General features: G+C 34.4%; 4 protein-coding genes across 7 annotated transcripts; 2 read left to right on the forward strand and 2 right to left on the reverse strand.

Annotated features, from left to right (window-relative positions):
* Positions 1 to 504: 504 nt before the first annotated feature.
* LOC109862445 (claspin-like) lies at positions 505 to 9,278 on the forward strand. Of its 2 annotated transcripts, XM_020442502.1 has the most exons (9): positions 516 to 611; positions 797 to 1,098; positions 1,577 to 5,380; positions 5,529 to 5,695; positions 5,779 to 5,954; positions 6,161 to 6,371; positions 6,453 to 6,596; positions 8,507 to 8,665; positions 8,932 to 9,278. In XM_020442502.1, exons 3-8 carry the CDS (start codon positions 1,627 to 1,629, stop codon positions 8,657 to 8,659), a joined length of 4,605 nt encoding a protein of 1,534 aa, XP_020298091.1. In that variant the 5' UTR covers positions 516 to 611; positions 797 to 1,098; positions 1,577 to 1,626; the 3' UTR covers positions 8,660 to 8,665; positions 8,932 to 9,278. The 2 variants fall into 2 exon arrangements, with proteins under 2 accessions (XP_020298092.1, XP_020298091.1); XM_020442503.1 differs by having other exon boundaries at positions 505 to 1,074.
* On the reverse strand, positions 6,773 to 8,470 carry LOC109862446. 3 transcript variants are annotated; one of them, XM_020442505.1, is made up of 4 exons: positions 7,993 to 8,470; positions 7,690 to 7,878; positions 7,195 to 7,398; positions 6,773 to 7,008 (listed from the first exon to the last, which is right to left on the reverse strand). In XM_020442505.1, exons 1-4 carry the CDS (start codon positions 8,017 to 8,019, stop codon positions 6,829 to 6,831), a joined length of 600 nt encoding a protein of 199 aa, XP_020298094.1. In that variant the 5' UTR covers positions 8,020 to 8,470; the 3' UTR covers positions 6,773 to 6,828. The 3 variants fall into 3 exon arrangements, with proteins under 3 accessions (XP_020298094.1, XP_020298093.1, XP_020298095.1); XM_020442504.1 differs by having other exon boundaries at positions 7,955 to 8,470; XM_020442506.1 differs by having other exon boundaries at positions 7,939 to 8,470.
* A 444-nt stretch (positions 9,279 to 9,722) lies between the features above and the next one.
* On the forward strand, positions 9,723 to 12,269 carry LOC109862444. The gene is made up of 3 exons (XM_020442501.1): positions 9,723 to 10,420; positions 10,693 to 10,921; positions 12,031 to 12,269. The coding sequence occupies exons 1-3, from the start codon at positions 10,263 to 10,265 to the stop codon at positions 12,118 to 12,120; spliced, it is 477 nt and encodes a 158-aa protein (XP_020298090.1). The 5' UTR covers positions 9,723 to 10,262; the 3' UTR covers positions 12,121 to 12,269.
* Positions 12,270 to 12,373: 104 nt separating this feature from the next.
* Positions 12,374 to 21,081, reverse strand: LOC109862443 (fasciculation and elongation protein zeta-2). Its single transcript, XM_020442498.1, has 9 exons — positions 20,676 to 21,081; positions 18,970 to 19,222; positions 15,447 to 15,569; positions 15,084 to 15,240; positions 14,791 to 14,899; positions 14,413 to 14,675; positions 14,089 to 14,164; positions 13,951 to 14,016; positions 12,374 to 13,776 (listed from the first exon to the last, which is right to left on the reverse strand). The coding sequence occupies exons 1-9, from the start codon at positions 20,779 to 20,781 to the stop codon at positions 13,760 to 13,762; spliced, it is 1,170 nt and encodes a 389-aa protein (XP_020298087.1). The 5' UTR covers positions 20,782 to 21,081; the 3' UTR covers positions 12,374 to 13,759.
* Between the last annotated feature and the right edge of the window lie 1,243 nt (positions 21,082 to 22,324).

Here is a 22,324-nt window from a genome sequence, read left to right on the forward strand (position 1 = left end):
ATGCTGTATTATCACTATAAATCGTATTAACTTTTGACAATAAAGTTTGTAGGTTAAGTTAAAATTGTTATTCACATAGTGCAGATCGCGTTCCATTTAACTGTGACACACTGTACTCAAATGTGTTAATCTGTGTCAATTTGTGTTCATTTGTGTCGTCTAAAAGGAAAGCAGCCTCTGATATAAGTCTATGATCACCACTCAAGTCTCAAGCTTGTATTGCATTACAGGTTGCAAGCTCGGTTGTGGGATTAAGATGATAATTGCTGATTGACCAATAAGTGAGCAAGCTGCTTCGATCCGATTGGTCGATCTGCGACTGTAATCGTAATCTCAACGGGAGTTGGTAACTTAACCCTGTAGTGTAATACGAGCTTAAGTAATTGAACGATCAGACGTCGACCGTGATTGGTTTATTCCAACAGAATAATCAGCCGGTTGACCCATAGAAATAGCGTACGGTTCTGATACACGGCATATGTGAGATATTTATTATTCTTTTCGTAGATCCAATAAACGAATCGTGTCGCTAGTTTGGTGCTCTTCGAAAACTTGTTAAAAGAAAATTTAAGCAATTGTGATCTCACGACGCAATTCTGTTAAAATTTTCCGTGAGCCGCAAGTGAACTTAATAATAATAGCATTATAATAGAGAAAGCTACATGTTGTATTATTTGTAAAGTTAATAATATATTGCGAATATATTATAATATATATGTACATACGGAAAATTTTATGTCCACATATATATGTATACATATATTATTCGTATGTTGTTTTTTTTTTCACGTGCAAGGTGCCGAAAGATATTTTGACGATATATGTATTATCACCAAGTGCATGTATAGAGACATTATTCTAGAAACAGTACCTAAGTTGACATTCGTAGTGCGCGGCTCCGATTTCGTTCTTGTAAACATGGTGTTTGACTTTATGGAAAAAATTTGTTTTTTTTGCACGAGATTGATTGGTGGTTAACTGGATAAAGATTTGACTGATAACGCAGTAATTACATGATTAAGTGATTGTTGTCGAAACTGATAAATCATGTGAATTTTCATCGAATTTCAACAAGTATGTGCACATCTCTGTTACACGGTAAGAGCTCGCTGTACACACACGGCCATTAAGCTACATAAATTTTACACGTTGAAAATATTCAAGTAATTGATAGAATTATCAAGCGTTTTCATCGATTCATTGCTGTACAATAATCGCTTGTTCTTGAGAAAAAGACAAAATTTCGACGATTTTGCTCGTACTATCAATCGTAGCGTACTATCATTCGCTACCACATTTCGAGATTTTCATTGACTAGAAATTATATAAATTGCTCTCACATTGATGTGTTTTCATATTCAATTCTTATATTCGATTCAATGTTCAAGGGAATGTATTATTCTCATTAAAATTGTTATTTTTATACTTAAAACAAAATTATATGAGATACTTCAACATATTTGCGCAAATACGACGTATATTTATTAGGTTATGCCATAGTTGTTAGTACAACACAATAACACTTGCAATAACAAATCTTACAAGTTTATAATAAAATGATTTTTGTGCAACACAGGTAGCTGTGTGATTTAATAATAAACTTGGACAATCTTGGTATATATTATCATGGAACAAGTAGATATCTCACAAGTGCATAGTTGTGAAGATGAAGGAAAATCTAAGAATGTTGATGTACAAAAGACACAAATCACAATTCAAGATATGAAAGTTAATGCTGTTGAAGAAGAAAAAGATTTGTCAAATGTATGTAAGCTAGGTGCAGAAGAATCTGCATTTGCAGTGGACAATGATTGTATTAAAATAGAGGTTACATCAAAATGTGATGTACTTGCTGAAAAACTTGATGGCGATAATCAAGTAGTATCTAAACCAGAAGTAGAACGTTGTACCCCAGGTAGAGATGAGACTGAAGTCTGTGAACAAATAAAAGATGATATTGTACAGTCAAATTATGAATCACAAAATTTAACTGCTGAGGAAGACCAAAGCCCAAGTGTGATAACCAAATCTAAAGTAGTAGAAATAAATGAAGCCAATGTTTTAGAAAGCAACTGTAACATAATAGAAGATATGGATCAATCTAATGCTGTAGAAAAACAGAATTTGCTAGAGGAGTCTAGATTTATCAAACATTCTGGGGGCCAGATAGATGACTCAGTTGGAGAAGAAGTTAAAGAAATTCATAATGACAGTAATCAAAACAGCTCCGTAGTTACGGATGCTGAACTGACCAAACTAGTACAAGAAGAGACGGAAATGGTTGTAGTTTTGGAAACTATTCCAGATTCTACAGACACTACAACAGACAATTACATTGTCACACTAGATGAAAAAGATAAAGAATATGCTGAAGATACTGTAGTTACCGTGCAGGAAAGAAAAATTACAAAAACTGACGTCGACGAAATCGAAGTAATTGATTGCAGTCAAGAGAGTTGCGATACTATAATAGAAGTAACTGTTTCGGAACAATGTGAGCAAGATAACAAAGATTGTGCGGGAAATAAATGTGATACTGAAGTTGTAGAAATAAAAGAAATTGTTCTTGAAACAAATATAACTAATGAAAATCTTAAAGCAAAAGCACTTGATAGTAAAACTTTGATTAGTTCTGATAGTAAAAAAGATGACGATATCGATGTTATCACAGAAGAAGAGATTATAAATAAGAAAAACATTAATTTGATACACAAGACAGATTCTTTGCAAGTTGAAGATACTGTTAAACAGTCGTCTGAGCATAATAAAGAATCTACAACATCTCACAAAACAAGTAACTCGTCAGCAGAGAAAAGAAGTGTTATTCAAGATATCTTTGATGACTGGCGCGATGAGAATGCGGATGACGAAACGCCATTACCGTCGAAAATACAAGATTCCTTAGAGCTTCAATTAGAAAATTTGTTAGATGACACGAAAACGAATAACTCGGTTACGACTCCTCAGAAAAAGATTTCTTCCACCGATCGGGAACACGCTGCGGATGAAGCACATAATGTAACAAACCCAACTGAGACAAGTGCAATGACTGACAAAACGGAAAATCAAAAGAATAATAAAGTAATTGATGATGACGCGAGACGTTCGTTGAACAAAAATGAAAAAAATTCCCTAGCAGCAGCTACGAAATCTTCGCTTAATGTGACAATGCCTAAAAACCGTTCTCGGCATTTGACTAGTCAGATAGCGTCGCCAGCGGAGGTGACAGAGGTATTGAAGGAAAGGCTTCGTGAAAAGCAGAAAAACGTAGATACAGAACGCAAGCCAGATATTTTTTTTGTAAAAAAACTGGCGCAGAGACTGTCCAGCAAATTGGCAGGAACTCAGTTATGTGCCGTATCGACTAAGTTGACAGAGAATCAGGTGTGTGCCGTGCCAGGTCTCATACCACTTACCTCTTCTATTTCTCCCTCGTCTGCATCTGTACAGGCAGATAATTCTGAGAACAAAAAGACAGCAGAAAACATGACAGTGGAAAGCAAAGATGGTAATTCCGATAACAAGGAGTTGTTGGCTATCCTGGAGGGCGACGTTGATCCTGACTGGTCTAATTTGAAACCTCCAACTCTCACAGAAGAAAGCAAAACTGTGTCTACTGAAGAATGTTCTGATCCGCTTGGTCCACCAAAACTTGACCCATTAGTGGAACGAGAATTGGCACTGAAGCAGCTACTTGAGCTACCCGTAACGCCGTCCAAGAAAAATTCATCGAAAAAAAAGAAAATTTTCCAGCCATCACCAAACAAGGAATCAAGAGATACCGCGACAAAAAGTCCGGTCGCTATTCAAGAGCAGAAAAAAGTTGCCGATGTAAGTGTTACAAATGAAAACACACAAGCGAATACAAAATCTGAGATTGATTTATGTTCTCCGACTGAAGAAAAGATTGAGAGAAATCGGGAAACTGAACAGACGGGACGAGTAGAAGAGTCGAGATCAGGCAGAAAGCGCAAACCTACAGAAAAAGCGAGAGAACACGAGCAAAACACGATAATAAAGCGGCAAAAAGTATACAGAGGCAAACTATCGATGAACAAGAAGCAGGAAAATAATGCTACTTCAGACAACAGCTTAACTGAGAATCACATAGCGACAAGTGAGAAAAAAGTTGACGTTGTAAATGACGATACATCAACCGTCACTAATAACAAGTTGGAACATGAGGTAGACTCGATCTTGAAGATGAGACGAGCTAAACAGAATCTTTCAAGAAAAGGATCGATCACCAAAAGAAAAATGGTAGTCAAGAAATTACTGCGCCAGAAAATTTCGACTACCAAAAAGCCCGTTCAATTAAAGACCAAACTGGTTCAGTCATCGAAGCATTCTCCGAAGACTGTTCCAAAATCGCAAAAGCGAACGACCGAGGGCGAGGCAAAGCCCAAGAAGAAGAGCATAAACGAGATTGATAGATTGCTGCAAGATGAGGGAGTCGTCAATTTGTTATACGACGTGGAGCAGCCAGACAAGAAACGTCTAATACCCATCACCAAGTCACGCGCGAAAGTGATGGACTTGCAGAAGGTGCAACGCGAACTTAAAATTAGAAAAAAGCTCGTTCGCAATGCCGTGCTACGATTGCGCACGTCGACAATCGCAGGTGTCACGAAAGCATCGCCGAGATCGAAGCGAACGGCAGTCCATCTTGATGCAACTCAAGCGGACAAGAAGCTACAGGCGGAGCAGATGGCATCGCCGAAAACTCCGAACGCTATTGTCTCACCTATGGAATATATTCCAGCAAAGATCAGGAACGCAGCTGATGCGTCCGTTATTGTAAGAAGGCATTCATCGAGCTCGTTTTCGAGCGCGTCGGGAAGTCCTCGAGTTAGCATCGACACGCCGGATAAATTAACAGAGGCCGGCAAGTCGGACGACAGAGCAATTCACGCTTTGAGATCTGCTAAAAAAAGACAAGACGAGAAAACTATAATAAAGAGAAGTAAAAAGAGAAAGTCTGATACTGATATTGTTACTAGTAATAGTATTGTCGCTACTAGTAGTAGTAATGTCAGTGCTAACAATACAGAGGAAAAAGTTGTTGCACGTCCTAAGAAATCGGAAATAAAAAAAGTTGAAAAGATTGGCAAACAAGCGGTGTCAACACTTGAAGACAATGTTTCGAGTAAAGTGACGACCAGATCGTCGAACGGTGGAATGATGGGGAAAGTATCAGGAAAAAATAAAAGGGTCATAAAGAATAAAGCTATTGCCAAAACAGATGATATTAATAACGTTGAAGATCCCTCTAAAGAGGAGACTGAATTAGCTGTCTGTCTTGCTGAGGCGGTTTCTGCTCTTTCGGTTGTCAGTTCCAACGGTCGATCCGGAAATGTTGCAACTATGAAAAAGAACAAAGGTAAGATTTTTAACGCGAAATAAAATTGAATTTTATCTATGAAAGAGATTTTAAAGAAATATATTTTTCAATTGATTAATCCATATGTATATATGTATGTGTGTATATAATGAGTACAGAGTAATATAAATATATATTTGTATTCCAGTAACTGCCAATATTGTAAAAACAACAAACTCAGATTTTAACAAAACAAAAGAAACACAAAGTCAATTCAGCAATAAAGAAATACATGTTCGTCGACACGGTAATCTCGTACAATTAATACTTACACCATCTTCTTTGACAAAAGTAAGAAACGCTCTGACACTGCAAGTAAGTAATTCTGTAATATATTCCTGCGCTATATGCATATAATATATAAACTGCTAAACACATATCATGCTTATGTGATTTAGGTAATGCAAGAGTTCAGAGAAGCTTTGTCGATATTAAAAAGAGATGATGAATGCAGAGTAGTCCTGTTAACTTCTACGGGTACAAGTTTCTGCGAAGGTCTTGATCTCTCAACATTGCTCCATGCAAATAAGGAAGAACGACGATCCGTTGCTCAGAAGTTGGCACATGCTGTCAAGTATGTACATTTCGTAAATTAGCTTGAAATATTTAATTAAAATTTGAGAAAAAAATTAGCAACATCTTTAAAAAATTATAGAAAACTTGTGTAATAAATTAGCGCGTTCACGATTTCTCTAGTTTTCATTTTTTTATCTTATTCCAATTAACGTAGAAAAATGTGTGATTGTGCAAACGAATTTACCAATCCTTGTAATTTTTTAGGGAGTTTATTAAAAGTTTAGCTACTTTTAATAAGCCGATAGTGGCTGGTGTGCAAGGAGCCGCAATCGGACTAGGAGTGACGATGTTACCTCTTTTCGATCTTGTAATTGCTAGCGATAAAGCAACGTTTTGTACTCCTTATGGAAAGTTGGGACAAATCGCTGAAGGAGCTGCAATCTTCACCCTCTCACATATATTGGGCAGTGCAATTGTATGTCTTTATAAGGAGTTTTTTTAAACATAAGACAGGAAAAAATAACACGTTACATTTATACGTTTTATTATGTGATAGACAAGCGAACTTCTCTTGGCTGGAAGAACTTTAACGGCAAATGAAGCGTTAAGAGCTGGTCTTGTTACTCGAGTTTTATGGCCTGATCGGTTTCAAGAGGATTTGTTACCATCGCTGCGAGCTATGAGCGATCAATCGTCGCAGGTAAATTTTATGAACATTGTTTATGTGTATTAACTTCAATTTTAATAAGGATGAAAGAAAAGAAGAGAAAGGAGACCGGATTAGGAGATGAGATCTTTCCAATTTTTCGTTATTTAGTAAATTTTTACACAATAGTTTTATTTATATATACACATATATTTTTCTTTTCTGTGATTTTTGTTAATATTTACATCATTCTTTCTTAGGTAAGTAATTTATTATGTTTTTCTCTTTAAAATCGATAACAATACGCCATATAAGCAGGCCCAGAATAAAGCAATTCCTGTACGTTTACTTGTGTTTTGTTCTTGAAAACACACAAATGCTTCTCTGGGCATGTGCATCTATAATACGTCGAATATAAGTCAGATCGTATGTAGCCACAGAATTCCAAACTTTTACACATTCTTTTCTGTATTAAAAAATGCGTATTTAGTAAATAACTAATAATCTTAAAAAGTGATATAACAATGGTCTTAAATGTAATTACATATTTTTTAAATCTTTTTAATTCTATTGTTTTCAATAGAGAAGCAATTTTATTCTCACCGCGTATTATAATAATATATACAAAATCATATTAAGATACAGAGCATACCTTGACACATCTGAATACTTGAACGAGATTTTGTTGATAGTATGTGTATTTCTGCAACTTCCAGTAATGCGTTTGCGGACACAAGCAATTTACTGTCACGTTATACGGTACTATATAATTATTGCTTGTATCACCTTCTCCGTGCACTATCACTGCCTCTTGCTTTTGTGCGCAACTCTCCAATCCCGATATTTGCGTGCAAAACTACAGAAATAAATGCTAGATATATATATATATATGCAAAACTACGGAAATAAAAGTTAGATATATATATTTGTAAATAATATTGAGTTATAATCATTAATATACATGTATTAATTGTTTTAATTATTTATTTCATAATTGATTTAATTGTCTCTCCATATCTGGAACATATGCATTAGTAAAATTGAATTTTAATGACGCATTTCAATTAAGTAAATTCTTTAAAAGAACTAAGCTACTCGAGAAATTAAAAACAGTTAAAATTTCTTCGAATCTCAATATTTTGAGTACCTTTAAAACAGATCTGTTATTGAGTGGTACAGTTAAATTATCATAGATTTTCGTCCATTGCCACGGACATTCCATTCCATTGGGACAGTGACAAAGTCTTTCCGTCAGGCTGGACATCCAAAACCGATCGTGAATCACGTTACATACCTCGTGCGATTCACAATAATGCAAATCACTCTCCCCTGTAATCTATTTCAATAAATTTAACGAAAATCCGTCATATATTTATAAAAGTTATCAAGTATTTACAATTTCGTATACGAACTCCCCTCATGTACTTGAAGGTAACATTGTTAGTCTTACTGCTGATAGCCGTATATACTCCGACATTTGTCCTTATCATGGAAAGAAAACAACAAATTTGCAAAACAAACATGTTTGTAATGATTCGCGCTGAATGATCCTACTCAACTGCACAAGATTTTACCGTCACAAGAGATTCATGTTGGTATAAAATGGCGATAATGCCATTATTCATTCTCGATGTACTCCTACATGACTCGAAAAATTACGAAACATCTTAATATTCATGACATTACTTTGCACACGTTCTGTACTCTTTGTTTGCACAAGCTGCAAATATAATGAAACATAGTAAATTAAAGCATTGGAAAGAAGAAAATCTACTTTTTTGCTGCATATGTTGCACATACTTTAATAAATAAAACAAATATCATAAACGTACAAAAAAACACACACGAAATATAGTACACATTTAAGTAAAGAAACTACATATTTTCCAAAAATATTTATTATATATGTATATTTACGATTTTTTCTCATCTCGTATATTTACTTAAAAAATCTTTATTTTTAGTCTATGGAAGCAACAAAGGCTCTACTACGTCATACTCTTCGAAAGAAATTAGATGCTGCGCTTGAATCAGAAACATATTTACTGATTCAACATTGGTGTTCGGCAGAATGCCAAGCTGCTATAAAAGCTTACATTGATGGAAAAACTCAATAAATAATGGTAAGCGTTTTTTGTATGAATACGTCACATGAAGGAAAAATTATTTGCGTTTTTTCTCAAAATATTGCTCTCTTAATTTATTTATTTCAATCTGTTAATGTCCTACACATTTATAATATTTAATATTAAATATTAAGATTTTTTATGCAAAAAGCAAATTTTAAAGACTAATAACAAATAAAATTAAATTTATATTTTATATTTATCTTTTTAGTTTGACATATATTTTTATCAATCCATTCTAATTTATTCTATTATAATTTCAGTGCAAATACTATTGGTTATTCGTGATCCAATCTGTGTTAGAAAGTGGGAGTGATAATGTGTGAATAATGATGAAGAACATACATGTCCAACAAACATTATATCACTAAGCTTGGAATATTGAGGTACTCGGATCCACCCGCCTAAATTGATTTACTTGTTACGTACAAGCTGGTAGAATCAGTTCTACAGATACTCGCATCATACGGGTATATAGATACATATATCCCACGGATATTTTGCATTGTTTGAGAGTGTTTGTGTCATAGCAAATACAACTCACGCATGTTGTGTTATTTTGTGTGTGTGTGTGCGCGCGCGCGTGCGTGTGTATGTGTGCGTGTGCGTGTGCGTGCGTGCGTGCGTGCGTGCGTGCGTGCGCGCGCGCGCGTGTGTGTGTGTGTGTGTGTGTGTGTGTGTGTGTGTGTGTCACTAAAGAAAAATATAAAATATTCACGTTTTTTGCGTATTCTTCACTCAAAAATTAAACAATTGAAATATATTCCACACATGTTTATGACATATGTCTCTAATGAATCGTAGAATCGATTCTACCCACATGTGCAAGCAAGAAAAGCGGGCGGTTCTTTCTCCGAGTCCTACTTCTGATGTAACATTCTACGTCAGACGCACGATATTTTAGATATATAAGTTATAAAAATTGAATCACTTCAACAAAAGATGAACTATTTTACTATTAGGTATCATTTATAGATATAAATTTATTATGTGTGTGTACATATATATATACTATATAGTACATGTGTGTACTATATATGTATATATAATATATATTTAATATATATATGTATTTAATATATATATATTTAATATATACTTGCGCGTATTGTGTATGTGTATACGTATGTCTGCTGCTTGTGTGTGAGCGTGCGTGTGTATGTGTACGTACAAATCTATACACGTATACAGACACTTTCTGTATCATGTTATTACTTAGATTAAAATAAAGATACATTTATTGAATAAGAATTGCGATGTGCTATTTATATGTGTCTGAAAATTTTTCGTATCGTACGTACACAAAAAAATTCCTACAACTGTTTTTCAAAAGAAAAATATTTTACAAAAGAGAATCAAATTGTATTTCGATATCCAGGTACTGTGTGCTTCTTTGAGCATCATTAGCTCTAACATATATAAAAACATCACAAACTTTTTTGTTCGTTTTTATAATTTGTTTTGGAAGAAACTTGAATCGTGTATAGACAAACTTCACAGCAAAATTGTCAAAAAAAATCAATTTTTTCTCATGTGAATCAATAGTCTCTCGCAAATATTTTGCGCAAAATTTATAAGTATTCAGACGAAAAAAATGGCAGATATAACTATGCCATGTGTATATGAGTTTTCAAGAGGCAACGGCACAGGCGTAGCGGAAGCCCTTGGAAACTGGGGTTTCTCTAATAGAGTGTGCAACGCCGGCCATGAGTTGCAACGTTTAAAGTGTCTCTCCGCAGAAATAGATTCTTTGTAAGAGTTCTTTACATGCGTTTTGTTTAAAAACAAGCAATTTGTTTATTGTAATATTTGACATTGTATCATATATCAACATTGTGATTTTTAGCAAAATTTGCTAAATATACAAAGCTAACAAAGCTATATTTCTGTAGGTTTCTTTTAAGAATATTCGAATAAATAATAAAAACCACGCGACATTAAAGTGTCACAGTTAAAAGGTTTACAAAATGCAAATTTATCGATATTCACGAGAAATAAGAAGAATATGTTAACTAATTTTCCAGACGCGACAAGAAATCGACGATGAACGTCATATACGATCGGAGATACGATCCAGACGCGTGGTACGTTAAACCTAGTTCTGATGAATGTAAGCCGGTGTGGATGTTTCCTGTAAAAAGGCCTCTGATTACGTACAGCTCGACAGCAACGATTATGAAAGTCTCCGATAAAAATAGTGTAGGATCGGAGTTAGTGCACGTTATACCTGGTCGTAGTTATGTTCTACAGGGCGTACGTATACATTTCTCTGAATGATTTTATTTTATTAAAATTAGAATAATCTAATCTCAATTCAACAAAAAGAATATTCTTATTAACAAGCCAGGTTAAAATTTGTTTGCGCATAGTACAATGTTGATATATTTCTTTCCCTCCCCATAAAAAATTAGTTCATTTCAAACTAAGATTTTTTTATTACACACACACGCGCGCGCGTACAGAAAGTAAGAAAGTCGGATAACCATAAAATATAACATGTGTATAGAATAAACTATAATAGACATATAAAACTTATATTATAAAACACATAAAAATTTTTTTATTATGTTCGAAGAGATATATTCTTCTTAAGCTAGTGTCAGACTACGCGTGTATTTTTGCAATTCACGATTCGTATGAAATTTGTAAATAAGCGTGTAGATACAATTCGTCGTTTTGCTAGCCAAACGGTTTTTTGACAAAATTCGAAAAATTATGAATTGAATTGATAACGAATCGATCCATTCGTGTGTGTGTGTGTGTGTGTGTGTGTGTGTTGCGCTATAGGCCAAGATTTGTAATTATATATATATATATACAGGGTGTCCCAGAATTGCCGTACAATCTCTCGTAGGCAGGTAGAAGGAATAAAACTGAGTCAAAAAGTCCTGAACCATTTTTTTCTATTATTTATAATAAAGGAGTAATTATTGAGTAAATCAGACCAATCAGCGCCGACCTTTAGCTAGACGCACGTCAGTGAGCGCTCACACACACTAGGCGCGCGGCTCAATGACGTGCGTCTGGCTAAAGGTCTACGCTGATTGGCCAGATTTACTCAATAATTACTCCTTTATTATAAATAATAGAAAAAAAATGGTTCAGGACTTTTCGACTCAGTTTTACTCCTTCTACCTGCCTACGAGCGATTGTACGGTAATTCTGGGACACCCTGTATATATATATATATATATATATATATTGCCAAAGCACTGCTACGAATCACAAACATTGTGGAAGATTTGCTGGCAAACAACAAATTTTCGGACATATTTCTAATGAATTTCTATGAATTACGAAAATTGCGCGTAGTGACACCAGCTTTCATAATTATCTTATAATTATACTTAGTTTACTTGTAGACGTCTAAATGGTTCTCTCGAGGACACGATTGTTGCTATCAACCTAGCTGTTTGGCTCCACAATGTGGTCTGCAATATTACAAAGGCTAAAACAATTGACCTTAAAATTGTGTATAAAATTAGAATTGTATTTGAAAATAACATTCTATGGTAAATACCTTTCCTAATATATCAAGATGTATATAATATCTAGAAACAGAGAGTCACTCATTTATTGTGCAACTGTGTGTATTATTTTATGCGAGTATACATTAATAAAATTTCGTAATGGAAGGATTAAGTTATAAGGACGTTAGTAAATGGAGCAGTTAATAAATTTCTGAATAACGATTACAGACATTAATACAGGATAGTTCATTTTATTTTTAATTTTAACAAATTCTCGAGCTTTTGCGCGTGAGGACAATTTACGTTATCGTTACGATAGAGCAAGTGATCTTTAACTAACACTACAAATATTCTCGTTTTTTAACTCGTGCTATATCGGTGTGTGAAATATTTCTAAATTATTAGCGTTTTTTTTTCAGCAATATACACTCATTTGAATTTCTTGAATAGAAACCGTTAAATCTCTATAAGCAGTTTTTCAAAGTCCTAGATTTGAAGCTTTGTGCTGCCTTTGCAATGAATCTGCGTAACAAAGCTTTCTTATGTAGTGAGATTCTTATGTACAAGAAAACGAAATACAAAACTGAAGTGATATGAATCATGATACAATATAAATATATGAAAATCGTAAGTATGATGAATTTATGCAAGTCAGTAATACACAAAAGTCACATGCGAGTTATTAAAACCATACTTATAATATCTTAAGCAAGTAATTATACACATCGTAATGTATAAGACTAGATATAGAATATCAGAGACCTTATATACTTCTACAGCTTCAATACAGTAATTGTGACTGAAATACAACTTTATAAGCAGGAGGTTAAGAAAGTTACTTTTTTATAAAAGTAACTCGTTACTGTTACTCGTTACAAATTTTGAAAAGTAACTCGTTAAAGTTACTGAAAAAAGAAATAACTATAACAGTAACAGCGTTACAAGTAACTTGTTACTTCCCAACCGTTTATAATCTATTCATCTTAACGTAATAACATGCAGCACAACCATGGTATAAGCATAGAAGGTAGTTTCATTTTTCGGATGTGCGCAGTAAGCAACCAATGAAATGCTTGCCATTTTTGACACAACGACTAGCGTTTAAATGTTTGTTTTTCGAGTTTGGATTTGACACCTAGTTCTTCATCAATCTGTAGGAATTCTAGCTTCTGATTCTCGGTCTTATCGCCAGCATATATATATAATATGAAATTAGAAAGTTCTTTTATTTTTCTATCATGTACTTGCTCTTATTTGAATATGTTTGGCGCAAACTTTTTGTACTTGTCGCCAGTGCCGCAGACATTGCCCGCAGTATCATAACATTTTGACACGTGCGAATCGCAATCAGAATCAAAGTGCAACATTGCCTCTCGTTTTGTACACATATAAAGTTATAGTACATACAAGAAGCATATTCATTATCTTTTATGATTCATAACGTTCACACACTATCGCCAAACAAATATGACAAGAATCTAGTTAGTATTGACGTTGATCATATGCGATGAAATTATCTTCTATATTTATACCATGAGCACAACGACGGCTGAAAGCGTACTGGCAAGAAGAAGAGAGCACATATTTTCTGCTGAGACTCGTTTCGGCTTTTGTTTTCTCCTTAAGTCGGACACAACACTGAAATTAAAGTAGCAACTTTGTACAATTCATTTCTCTTAAAAGCTAATAAAAACTAGTAATAAATTATTCAATTATTTTACAATATTTTACATATTTAACAATATTTTATATCAAATTATTATATGATTCTCATAAGATTTAGGTCCTAAAACCTTAATTAAATTTAATTACCTTTGAGTATATAATCTGTTAACAAAGTGGGCACAGTCGGACTATCTTCGCTGATAGCTTTTAGTACTAAAAATTAATGTATTAATAAAATACATATATTGAGATACACATAAAGAGACATTAATTTTCATTACTTACTTTTGATAAGTACTTGTAAAGCTTGATTGTCTGGCGGACCACTGTCTGTATGATATGGAATGACAGTCGTCAAGTACTGTAATAAAAATTATTCATCTTATTCTGTCTTTTAGTTATGATTAAATAACTGAAAATCCTTATTTTAGATAATCATTTTTTTACAAAAAAAAACTTTCCCCTCTCTCTTCTTGTATTATAGAAATTATTCTTCGATTCAAAGCTTATTTTCCGCTGGAAATCTCGGTATATTTATTGCATATAATCAATACTTCGTGAAACATACATGTATACAAATACGTAACTTGATACATTGGTGTGCATTACCTTTGGCTCCTGCAAAGACCTATGCTGTGGCAATGGACTAGTTCCGTTCTGTATTTGATTTCTCTTCTTTGTGACATGATGTTGTCTGCGTCGATTTTGCACAGCTAACAGCAGAGAGATAAACTGATTTTTTAATTCTTTCTCGTATTCTAATTCGTCCCTAAGCGCTAGCTCGGCAATCAGCGTTTCGCTCAAGGCAGCGACCAAGGACTCCATCTCTCCAAAAAGCTCAGTTAGTTGGCTAGATGAAAGTTGCTTTAACTCTGAAAAATTCCACAACACTTTACGTGGGTATACAAAGTTCCGTATTACATGATATATAAGATTTATGCAAATATATATACATATGTGATGTTTTAAAAATATTTTAAAACATACTCTTTTCGTGAAGTGGTGATCCAAGTACTTCTCTACTTCTTTCTAATGCCTCATCACTATCCAACATAGAACCGTCTGAATCCGGCGATCTTTCCAATGACGGACTTTCCTTTAATAATAATAAAATGCAAAGCTCTGCTTGTTTAACACAAGAGATGCATTAAGAAATATAAAATAACTAAATAATGAGACTGATTGTATTTGGCACACAATCAATCGAGGATTAAAACAATTTAACAATTAGTCTCATCATTATTTGTACGTAATTGTTAGATCTTTACGCCAAAACTTACTTGCATTATATCGTCTATCTCGCGAAGAACTTCCTCGGCAGTCTTCAGTGGCTCTTCGGGACTATGAGTGTCGGTACTGCTGGATAAGATCAAAGCATGCATATCCAAATCTGTCGCAACCGCCTCGTCTTCGCTACTTAAATCCTCTAGTTCAGGTCTATGGCGAACAAAAACGGAAGCAATTTGAATATACAAATGTACTAAAAAACTATTAAGAAACAAAAGAAACAATATTTAAAGAAACAAAAGTAAAACAATAATTTTGAGATTTTTAAAAACTGCGCCATCGCTAAAAGAGAAAAGCAACTGTTTTTTTTGTGAAAATAATTAAACGTGTGCGCGCAAAATTTGAATATCAGCTACCTTCCCGTTGAAGCGGGTGCTTCGTTCAGATTCAAAGCGGGCATGTGCATTTTCCTCGCGTAGGATTTACTCCAATCGATTGGTAGTATATTTCCGAACGTTCCAGTGATCGTCCACCACATCCTTTAAGAAAATTCAAAAATTTAACTTTATTTATGTTATCTAGAAAATATAATAATTTTAATCTATCAATAAAGTCTTTATATACATAAATATATAAATGTGCGTGTGTATAGGATATATATATATATATATATATATATATATATATTCTCGTTGCTCAATAAAAATAGTTTAATCTTGCTCTTCTTTTCATTTTTGATCCGTGTAGGTACGTACGCACGCACGCACGTAGGCGCGCGCGTTGAAAACCGACCGCAATACAAACATCAGAAGGATCTACACTTAATCATCATCCAATTGATGTTTTCAATTAATAAATTGAAGTCAATTCAGTCCACTTAGGTTTCAATGTTTAAGTTGTGGTGATGTAAAGTGATTCTCTATTTTCACTTATTATTCGCATTAGATGTATATCAGATGTTTTGCACTATAGGTGCGCGAAGATTTAACAATAAAGCTTCAATGAGTCACTTTTTAAATAATAAAGAAAGTGAAATAATTCAATGTTACAAAATTACAACATAAGATAAAGAAAATCAAGCTTATTATAGTTTAAAAAAGCTTTAGAATTATAATTAAAGTTTATTTAAGCTTCGAAGAAGTCAGGCTTTCTATTCGCTAGTTATTTTAAACAACAAGATTAAAAGCGAGAAAGCACACGTCAAAATTTCCTATAATTCTACTATTATTGTAACTTTTCAGAATCGATCCACTATGTGATTTCGACTTCAATTGTTTTTTTCTTTTTATCTTCTTTAAAAAAGAAAAGAAAAACGACAAAAAAAGCAATATTATTCCGATCTAAAATTTAATCTCGAAAAGTTACATAACAGCTGTCCCGATAGCTATTATGTAATTGTTCCGATCGAAATAATTAAGTTTCTCAATTGTAAGTCTATTGTGACAACAAAGTTTTTTCACGAAATCATTTCAATATAGGATTCGATTTTCCACAAAATTAAATAATAATCATTCAGAGATAATACGTTTAGAGATACGAGTTTTTTTTAATACAAAGCCACTCAGGGATCTTTAACAATCATACATAGGTTAAGAATGCAGTACGACAAATTATTGTCATTAATTTCCATGAAAATCCACTTCTGAGAAACATCGTAGGTAGCTGTCCTATCTAAGGCGCGTGCGCGCCGATATTGATGTTCACCTTGTATTAGGAGAAAGGGGATGGTAATAGCTCGATACGAAACGATAGAACAAAACAGTATAAATTTTTATGTCGCATATCACATACAATCATACTATTATCAAAATAGTAGTCATGAAGAATCGATTTAGATCAAACATAAAGACCAAAGGAGAGAATTTTTGCAAACAATTAGAAAATTTATCAAACTAAGTATGCTTTTTAATAATCTCATTCGTTTTTTTTTTTTTAAATTCCGAATTAACTTAAAAATTTGGTTGCTAAGTACAGGCCGTTTGTTTTCGAGAACGAGATAATAGAGTCATATGTAAGTCGAAAGATAGAGATAACGAGATGTTTCGAGCAACGCTCGATAGCCATTCCGAGATGCTACGCTTAATATAATGCTAGAAAACGAGGTTGTAATATTCCACATGTAGAATAACCACGTCGAATCGCACTGCAATACTGTAAAATGTAAACAAATGTGTGCATTCTCACAATTTTATCGCGAGTCGATGACCTTATTTTAGTATTATATCGGAGTAGAAAACGCGCGCCATCATTAGAGATCATCCTCGCCCGACATCGAACAATTAATTGTTCGATGGCTCCAGTTAACGAGCACAAAGTAAAATTATAATCATGCACAAAATTTTTGTACAACGTAAATCTTTATCCGTTATTATGTGAAGTATCGTGTAGTTTAAAATCTGATCGTTAATACACTTCTGAATACAAAGTGATACTGAAACGATATATCTCGTCGTATGCCGATAATTAAACTAGGGAAAATGTATGTTAATACATGAGAAAGAGAAAGAAAGAGACAGAGAGCGTTACACAATTAAGATGCACAGTCGTTCTCTCTTGCAGCGTGGAGGAGAGAACGACTGTAGCTATTTCGCAGAGAAAGTTGCAAACCATGTCGTAAACATAGAGAATATGAACAGTGCTGACACACTTCTTGCTTGAAAAATCAATTGATCTTCGAATCAGAAGATCAAGAAGAACTTCTGTTTTCTCTGCGTTATAATTCCTTCACATAAATCAATTCTTTTTTATTCAGTAACAAAGACAATAAAAGTTTTTGAAAGAATAGCGTTTTGATAATTCTTAAAAAATGATAACTGTTGCAAAAAAATATTTTTATTAAAAAAAAAGTAAATAAATTATATTAAAACAAAATTACTCTAAGTCACATACAAGTGCAAATTTTTACTGCAGAAAACGTGTTTAATAAAAAATTCTTAAAATACTTTGGAACAGAAATTTATTAATATTTAAAGTAGAGATTAATAAGTGGAATTTTTGTCTGCAAATAATCTCAGGAATCTGCCATGTAAGTCTGTCATTGAGATGACACATAACGAGTGACGGATTTCACTCTCGAGCGTGTGGTACAAGAGGAAAGAAGAATGAAAAGGAAGAAGAGGAGAAGAGAGAGAGAGACAAAAAGAGAAAAAAGAAAAGCAAGAAGATTGTCGGCAAAGAGCACTTAATTAAAATGCAAGATAGTCATGGTAGTGGAGCATACTACTCCGACGGAACACTTCGTTCTCTTCGTTTCTCTTCGTTATTGCGTATATTGTACAGGATGCCTCAAAAGAATGTTAACATTTATATAAAAGCAATTTAAAAAAAAAAAAAAAAAAAATTGAGAAAACACACAAATATCATGGTAACATAAATGTATTTTGTCTTCAGAGTCTCCATTTGTTCACCATCATTGTCACTACATTCTTGGAATCTTCTTCAAGTAGTAGTCTCCAGAGACACGTTTCATACAAATTCTTCGTACATGTGTTATTTTTTGAGGCACCCTGTATATTACGCATATTAACAACAAGGAGCGGTAATAGGATAAGTGATTACTTCCCTAACGACAATTACTAATCTCAAACGACCGTGTTCTTGCGTGAGAGAATCAGTTTACAAAACGTAAACATTATTAATTTCAATATGTATGTACGGTTTATATTATCAATCGTCAAGCAAGTATCTTCACACAGTGGTAAAACCATGTATAGAGCGTGCAAGAAATTTTGCTGCTTATGAGTAAGGTTAATAAGTTTAATTTAGGTCGATTGAAATAATTGCTACAACGAAGTAAATGAGAGCAATAGCTTTAAACAATAAAGTGTAACAGATACAACATTAAAAAACACTTAAAAATATTATCGATATTTAAATGTGTTACAAACAAATTTAAGCAAATCCCGAAGATATACACACATATTGAGAAATAAAACTCACTGGCATTCGTTCATGATCTCTTCCTGCGTTCGCACCTGCACCGGAGCCAGTGATTCGACGTCAGTGCCGTAATCGCGAAAGCACGATGTGATTTTCTCATCGAAAGTATTAACAAGGTCCTCAAGGCTGCCGCTAAAGGGGCTAAATGTTCCTTCTTGAAGAATATCAGTGCCATTTTCGTGAGTCGTTGGCGGTTCATTTGCGTTGCAGTTCTCGCCGAAATTCGCGTCCAAGCTGACGTCTAACAATTGTTCTGCGAAAGAAGATGTATAAATATATAAACCCCTTGGAGAACACACGGGGGTATAATTAATTTTATTCAACGCGTATAATGTTAATAGGCACGAAAAATGTAGAAAATATTTTGCAGTATAAATCTTGAAAACTCAAAATTAAATAATTATGTATCGGAGTAAATTTTATCCGACAATTACGATAGAAGAGGAGAAAGCTATTGCGTAATGTGATATATATAGAGAAATTATAAAACAAGAGTTATGTATATAATGGGATACAGTTAACAAAGAGATAATTTGTTTGTGTTTATTCTGTAATTGACAGAATAAAAACACGGACTATAACAGCCCAAAATATTAAGAACTATTGAGAGATATGTAATAAAAAAATCGTTTCTTCGGAATACAATATTCTAAATTTGGTCCTTGCGTGCTACTTCAATATCGACGAAATAGGGATGAGTCGAGGTCGCGACGACTGTCAAAATATCGAGCGTCATCGAATGTAATATCGCTCTTTGCATTCTTTTCTCTCCCGTGCGATATAAAATTCTACTTATTTTTTAAAACATTTTATTTCTTTTTCTTGCACCATCTTGTATGTAGCATTAAATACGCAATTCGCGAAACAATATCTATTTTACACATTACGTCAGAACGTCCGCGCGAATTCGCAAACGAATGACGAACATATGCATTCATCATGTGCAAAGATCTCACGACCGACTTAAATAAATACGACTTATTTGCTTTTCTACTTTACTATATACAAGAACGTAAGTAGGAAAGTTTGAATAATACTCGTAGCAAAGTTAAATACAAAAAAAATATACATAATATATTTTGCTTCATAACTTTTATCATTCATTTTATAATTTTAATTTAGTTGTGTAATTTGCAACACGCAGAGACTTTTTAGAGACCATGTTTATTAATTAGAACGAGTTTTAATTCTCAGTAATAAAATTGCAACATTACAACATGATTGTAATGTTTTCAATTAAAATTTAAGGATAAAACTCGATTTTTATAGAAAGGCGTCACATACAAAAGTCCGGACACAAGCAGTATAAAGTGTTGGCGGGATGTGTTACGGAAGTAGGAGGCGGAGGAAGATCGTGTATGTAAAAGGATCTGTATAAAAAAAAAAATCAATTAGATATGCGTTAAATATTATCTTGCGGATGGCTGGAGAGACAGAGATGCCTATAGTCATATAAAACTAAAACAAAGTTCAAAAGAGATAAAGGAGGTAATTATGTGTTAAAAAGTCACGAGAGAAGCTAAAAAGATATGAAACAACATATAAAATTGTTTAAACGTCCAACAAAAGGGCGCGTTAAATATATATATATATACATTATATATAAAAACCCCCTCCCCCTCTCTCTGAACGCGATGTGCGGAATATAGATTGCAGCAGTTCTCTAAACAGTCAGCGGAGCGAATAACAAGGCGGTGTTTACGCACCTGTCAGCAGGTTCATGTTCTTCAGACTGGCGGTGTCTTCTTCCTCGAAGCGTGCGAGGGGTGCCTCGAACTTCAACTCGGCGATCTTACCTGCCATGTCCCTCATTATTGAGCGTGAGGGAGTACCACCGAGCGCGATGAGAGAATTCGGCGTCGTAGCCGCCGTTTTCCGAGGCCGAGTTTTCTGCTCTCTTTGCTTACTCGTCACTTACGAGTTTCACTCGCAAACCGGTCTTTGCCGAGCAAACCAGAGCAAGCGGTGATATGGCCGAAACATGAAGGAAGAAGAGAAGCGAACGCACACGCACTACTCGACGCGAGCAATATGACACAACACTCCCGATGAGCGAATCAACCAAATCAACTCAAACCAAGTGACGCAGCCACTGTCATATAGTACATACATGTACGTATATAAAGTAGCGCGACTACAGAGATCACTACAGACCTCCCACCTTCATATTATATGGGTAGACTTGCAACGGGACGCGAGCGTTAGAGCCGGTTCACAATGTCCAATCGCATTGGTCACATTTAGCCACCTGTTTTCGGGTGCTTTTTTGGGTGCGGTCATTGCACACACGATTCCGAAACAAAACGGAAGAAAAATACGATGAAAGGTCAACCAATCGCAAGTGAAGCGTGTTCCGATTTTAGCAATCCGGAGTTCGCACGAGATAGCGTATTTTGGTATTACGGATTGAATCACTCCCGGAGCGATTAGTCAATTTGCGTCGATTTATTCCGTCTCTTTCTTTTTTTTTTTTTTTTTTTTATTACGTACTATTGCTGTCTCACTTTTATGTTTCATTTTTCCGCTACTTAGATGACGGAGATGTAAACTTTCGTTACTCGACGCGCGAAGCGTGAAGATGAAAAAAAATGAGAATTTACCTGTCAATCTATAGTTTATATACGATAGTCGAAGGCGCGCTGTGTTGCGCGCGTCGATTCGATACTTCGATTCTCGCGCGCCCTTCGATATACTGAGAATTCAGCGGGTAATCGTGGCGGACGCGCGACGCGGAGCAGAACTTGGTTCAAAATTGTCCCGTTTCTTCGCGATTATTGTCATCTCGCGCAAATATCAGTAATACATATGTGTCGGGCGTTTGCAGTGATACGTAATTAGTATCGCACATTTAGCGGAATTGATAACAAACGACGATTTAACGGTGAAATTGTTTGGCGGCGTTCGCCTTTCCGCGAGACGTAAAATGGCCGGCGCGCAACACGGAGAAGTGTGTTCGAATTGTTTCGAATTATTTCTCGTGTTTATTATTATTATTATCTCGCGCGAATGTCAGTAGTTTGTGTGTCGCGAGGTGACGAGTGTTACGCATTCGTGCGCGTAATTCGTATCGCAAATGATAATCGGCGAATTGTTACGGTCAATCGAACAAATTGAGTGATTTGCGAAGCAGAAGTGCAATCAAGTAGATACATCTTCTTGAGTTATTATCTATTGATATAAAATAATATTATTAAATAACTTAAAATTATTTATAAAAATTGTATATATATTTACACTGCACGATAACGAAATATAACGTGTAAATAATAATTATGTAAAAGTAATAAATTTTCTTATAGTGTAAATTCTCTGTTAATTTGACTTCTCGTATTTGTTGTTCCAGATGCGGAACTTG

The sequence above is a fragment of the Pseudomyrmex gracilis genome, unplaced genomic scaffold (genome assembly GCF_002006095.1).
Source record: "Pseudomyrmex gracilis isolate BER0280 unplaced genomic scaffold, ASM200609v1 scaffold_1806, whole genome shotgun sequence".
Taxonomy (NCBI): Eukaryota; Metazoa; Arthropoda; class Insecta; order Hymenoptera; family Formicidae; genus Pseudomyrmex; species Pseudomyrmex gracilis.

What these genes read in the sequence shown, in the direction of transcription:
- LOC109862445 (XM_020442503.1), top strand. Translation starts at nt 1,627, where the DNA reads ATGGAACAAGTAGATATCTCACAAGTGCATAGTTGTGAAGATGAAGGA. An exon ending in AACTATGAAAAAGAACAAAG is followed by an intron (nt 5,381 to 5,528) that starts GTAAGATTTTTA and finishes TTTGTATTCCAG; the next exon opens with TAACTGCCAATATTGTAAAA. An exon ending in TGAGCGATCAATCGTCGCAG is followed by an intron (nt 6,597 to 8,506) that starts GTAAATTTTATG and finishes CTTTATTTTTAG; the next exon opens with TCTATGGAAGCAACAAAGGC.
- LOC109862446 (XM_020442504.1), bottom strand. Translation starts at nt 8,065, where the DNA reads ATGTTTGTTTTGCAAATTTGTTGTTTTCTTTCCATGATAAGGACAAAT. An exon ending in CCTTCAAGTACATGAGGGGA is followed by an intron (nt 7,879 to 7,954) that starts GTTCGTATACGA and finishes TTATTGAAATAG; the next exon opens with ATTACAGGGGAGAGTGATTT. An exon ending in AAGTATTCAGATGTGTCAAG is followed by an intron (nt 7,009 to 7,194) that starts GTATGCTCTGTA and finishes TTTTTAATACAG; the next exon opens with AAAAGAATGTGTAAAAGTTT.
- LOC109862444 (XM_020442501.1), top strand. Translation starts at nt 10,263, where the DNA reads ATGGCAGATATAACTATGCCATGTGTATATGAGTTTTCAAGAGGCAAC. An exon ending in TCCGCAGAAATAGATTCTTT is followed by an intron (nt 10,421 to 10,692) that starts GTAAGAGTTCTT and finishes CTAATTTTCCAG; the next exon opens with ACGCGACAAGAAATCGACGA. An exon ending in GTAGTTATGTTCTACAGGGC is followed by an intron (nt 10,922 to 12,030) that starts GTACGTATACAT and finishes GTTTACTTGTAG; the next exon opens with ACGTCTAAATGGTTCTCTCG.
- LOC109862443 (XM_020442498.1), bottom strand. Translation starts at nt 20,781, where the DNA reads ATGAGGGACATGGCAGGTAAGATCGCCGAGTTGAAGTTCGAGGCACCC. An exon ending in GAACATGAACCTGCTGACAG is followed by an intron (nt 19,223 to 20,675) that starts GTGCGTAAACAC and finishes CTTCTTTCGCAG; the next exon opens with AACAATTGTTAGACGTCAGC. An exon ending in GCACCCGCTTCAACGGGAAG is followed by an intron (nt 15,241 to 15,446) that starts GTAGCTGATATT and finishes TGTTCGCCATAG; the next exon opens with ACCTGAACTAGAGGATTTAA.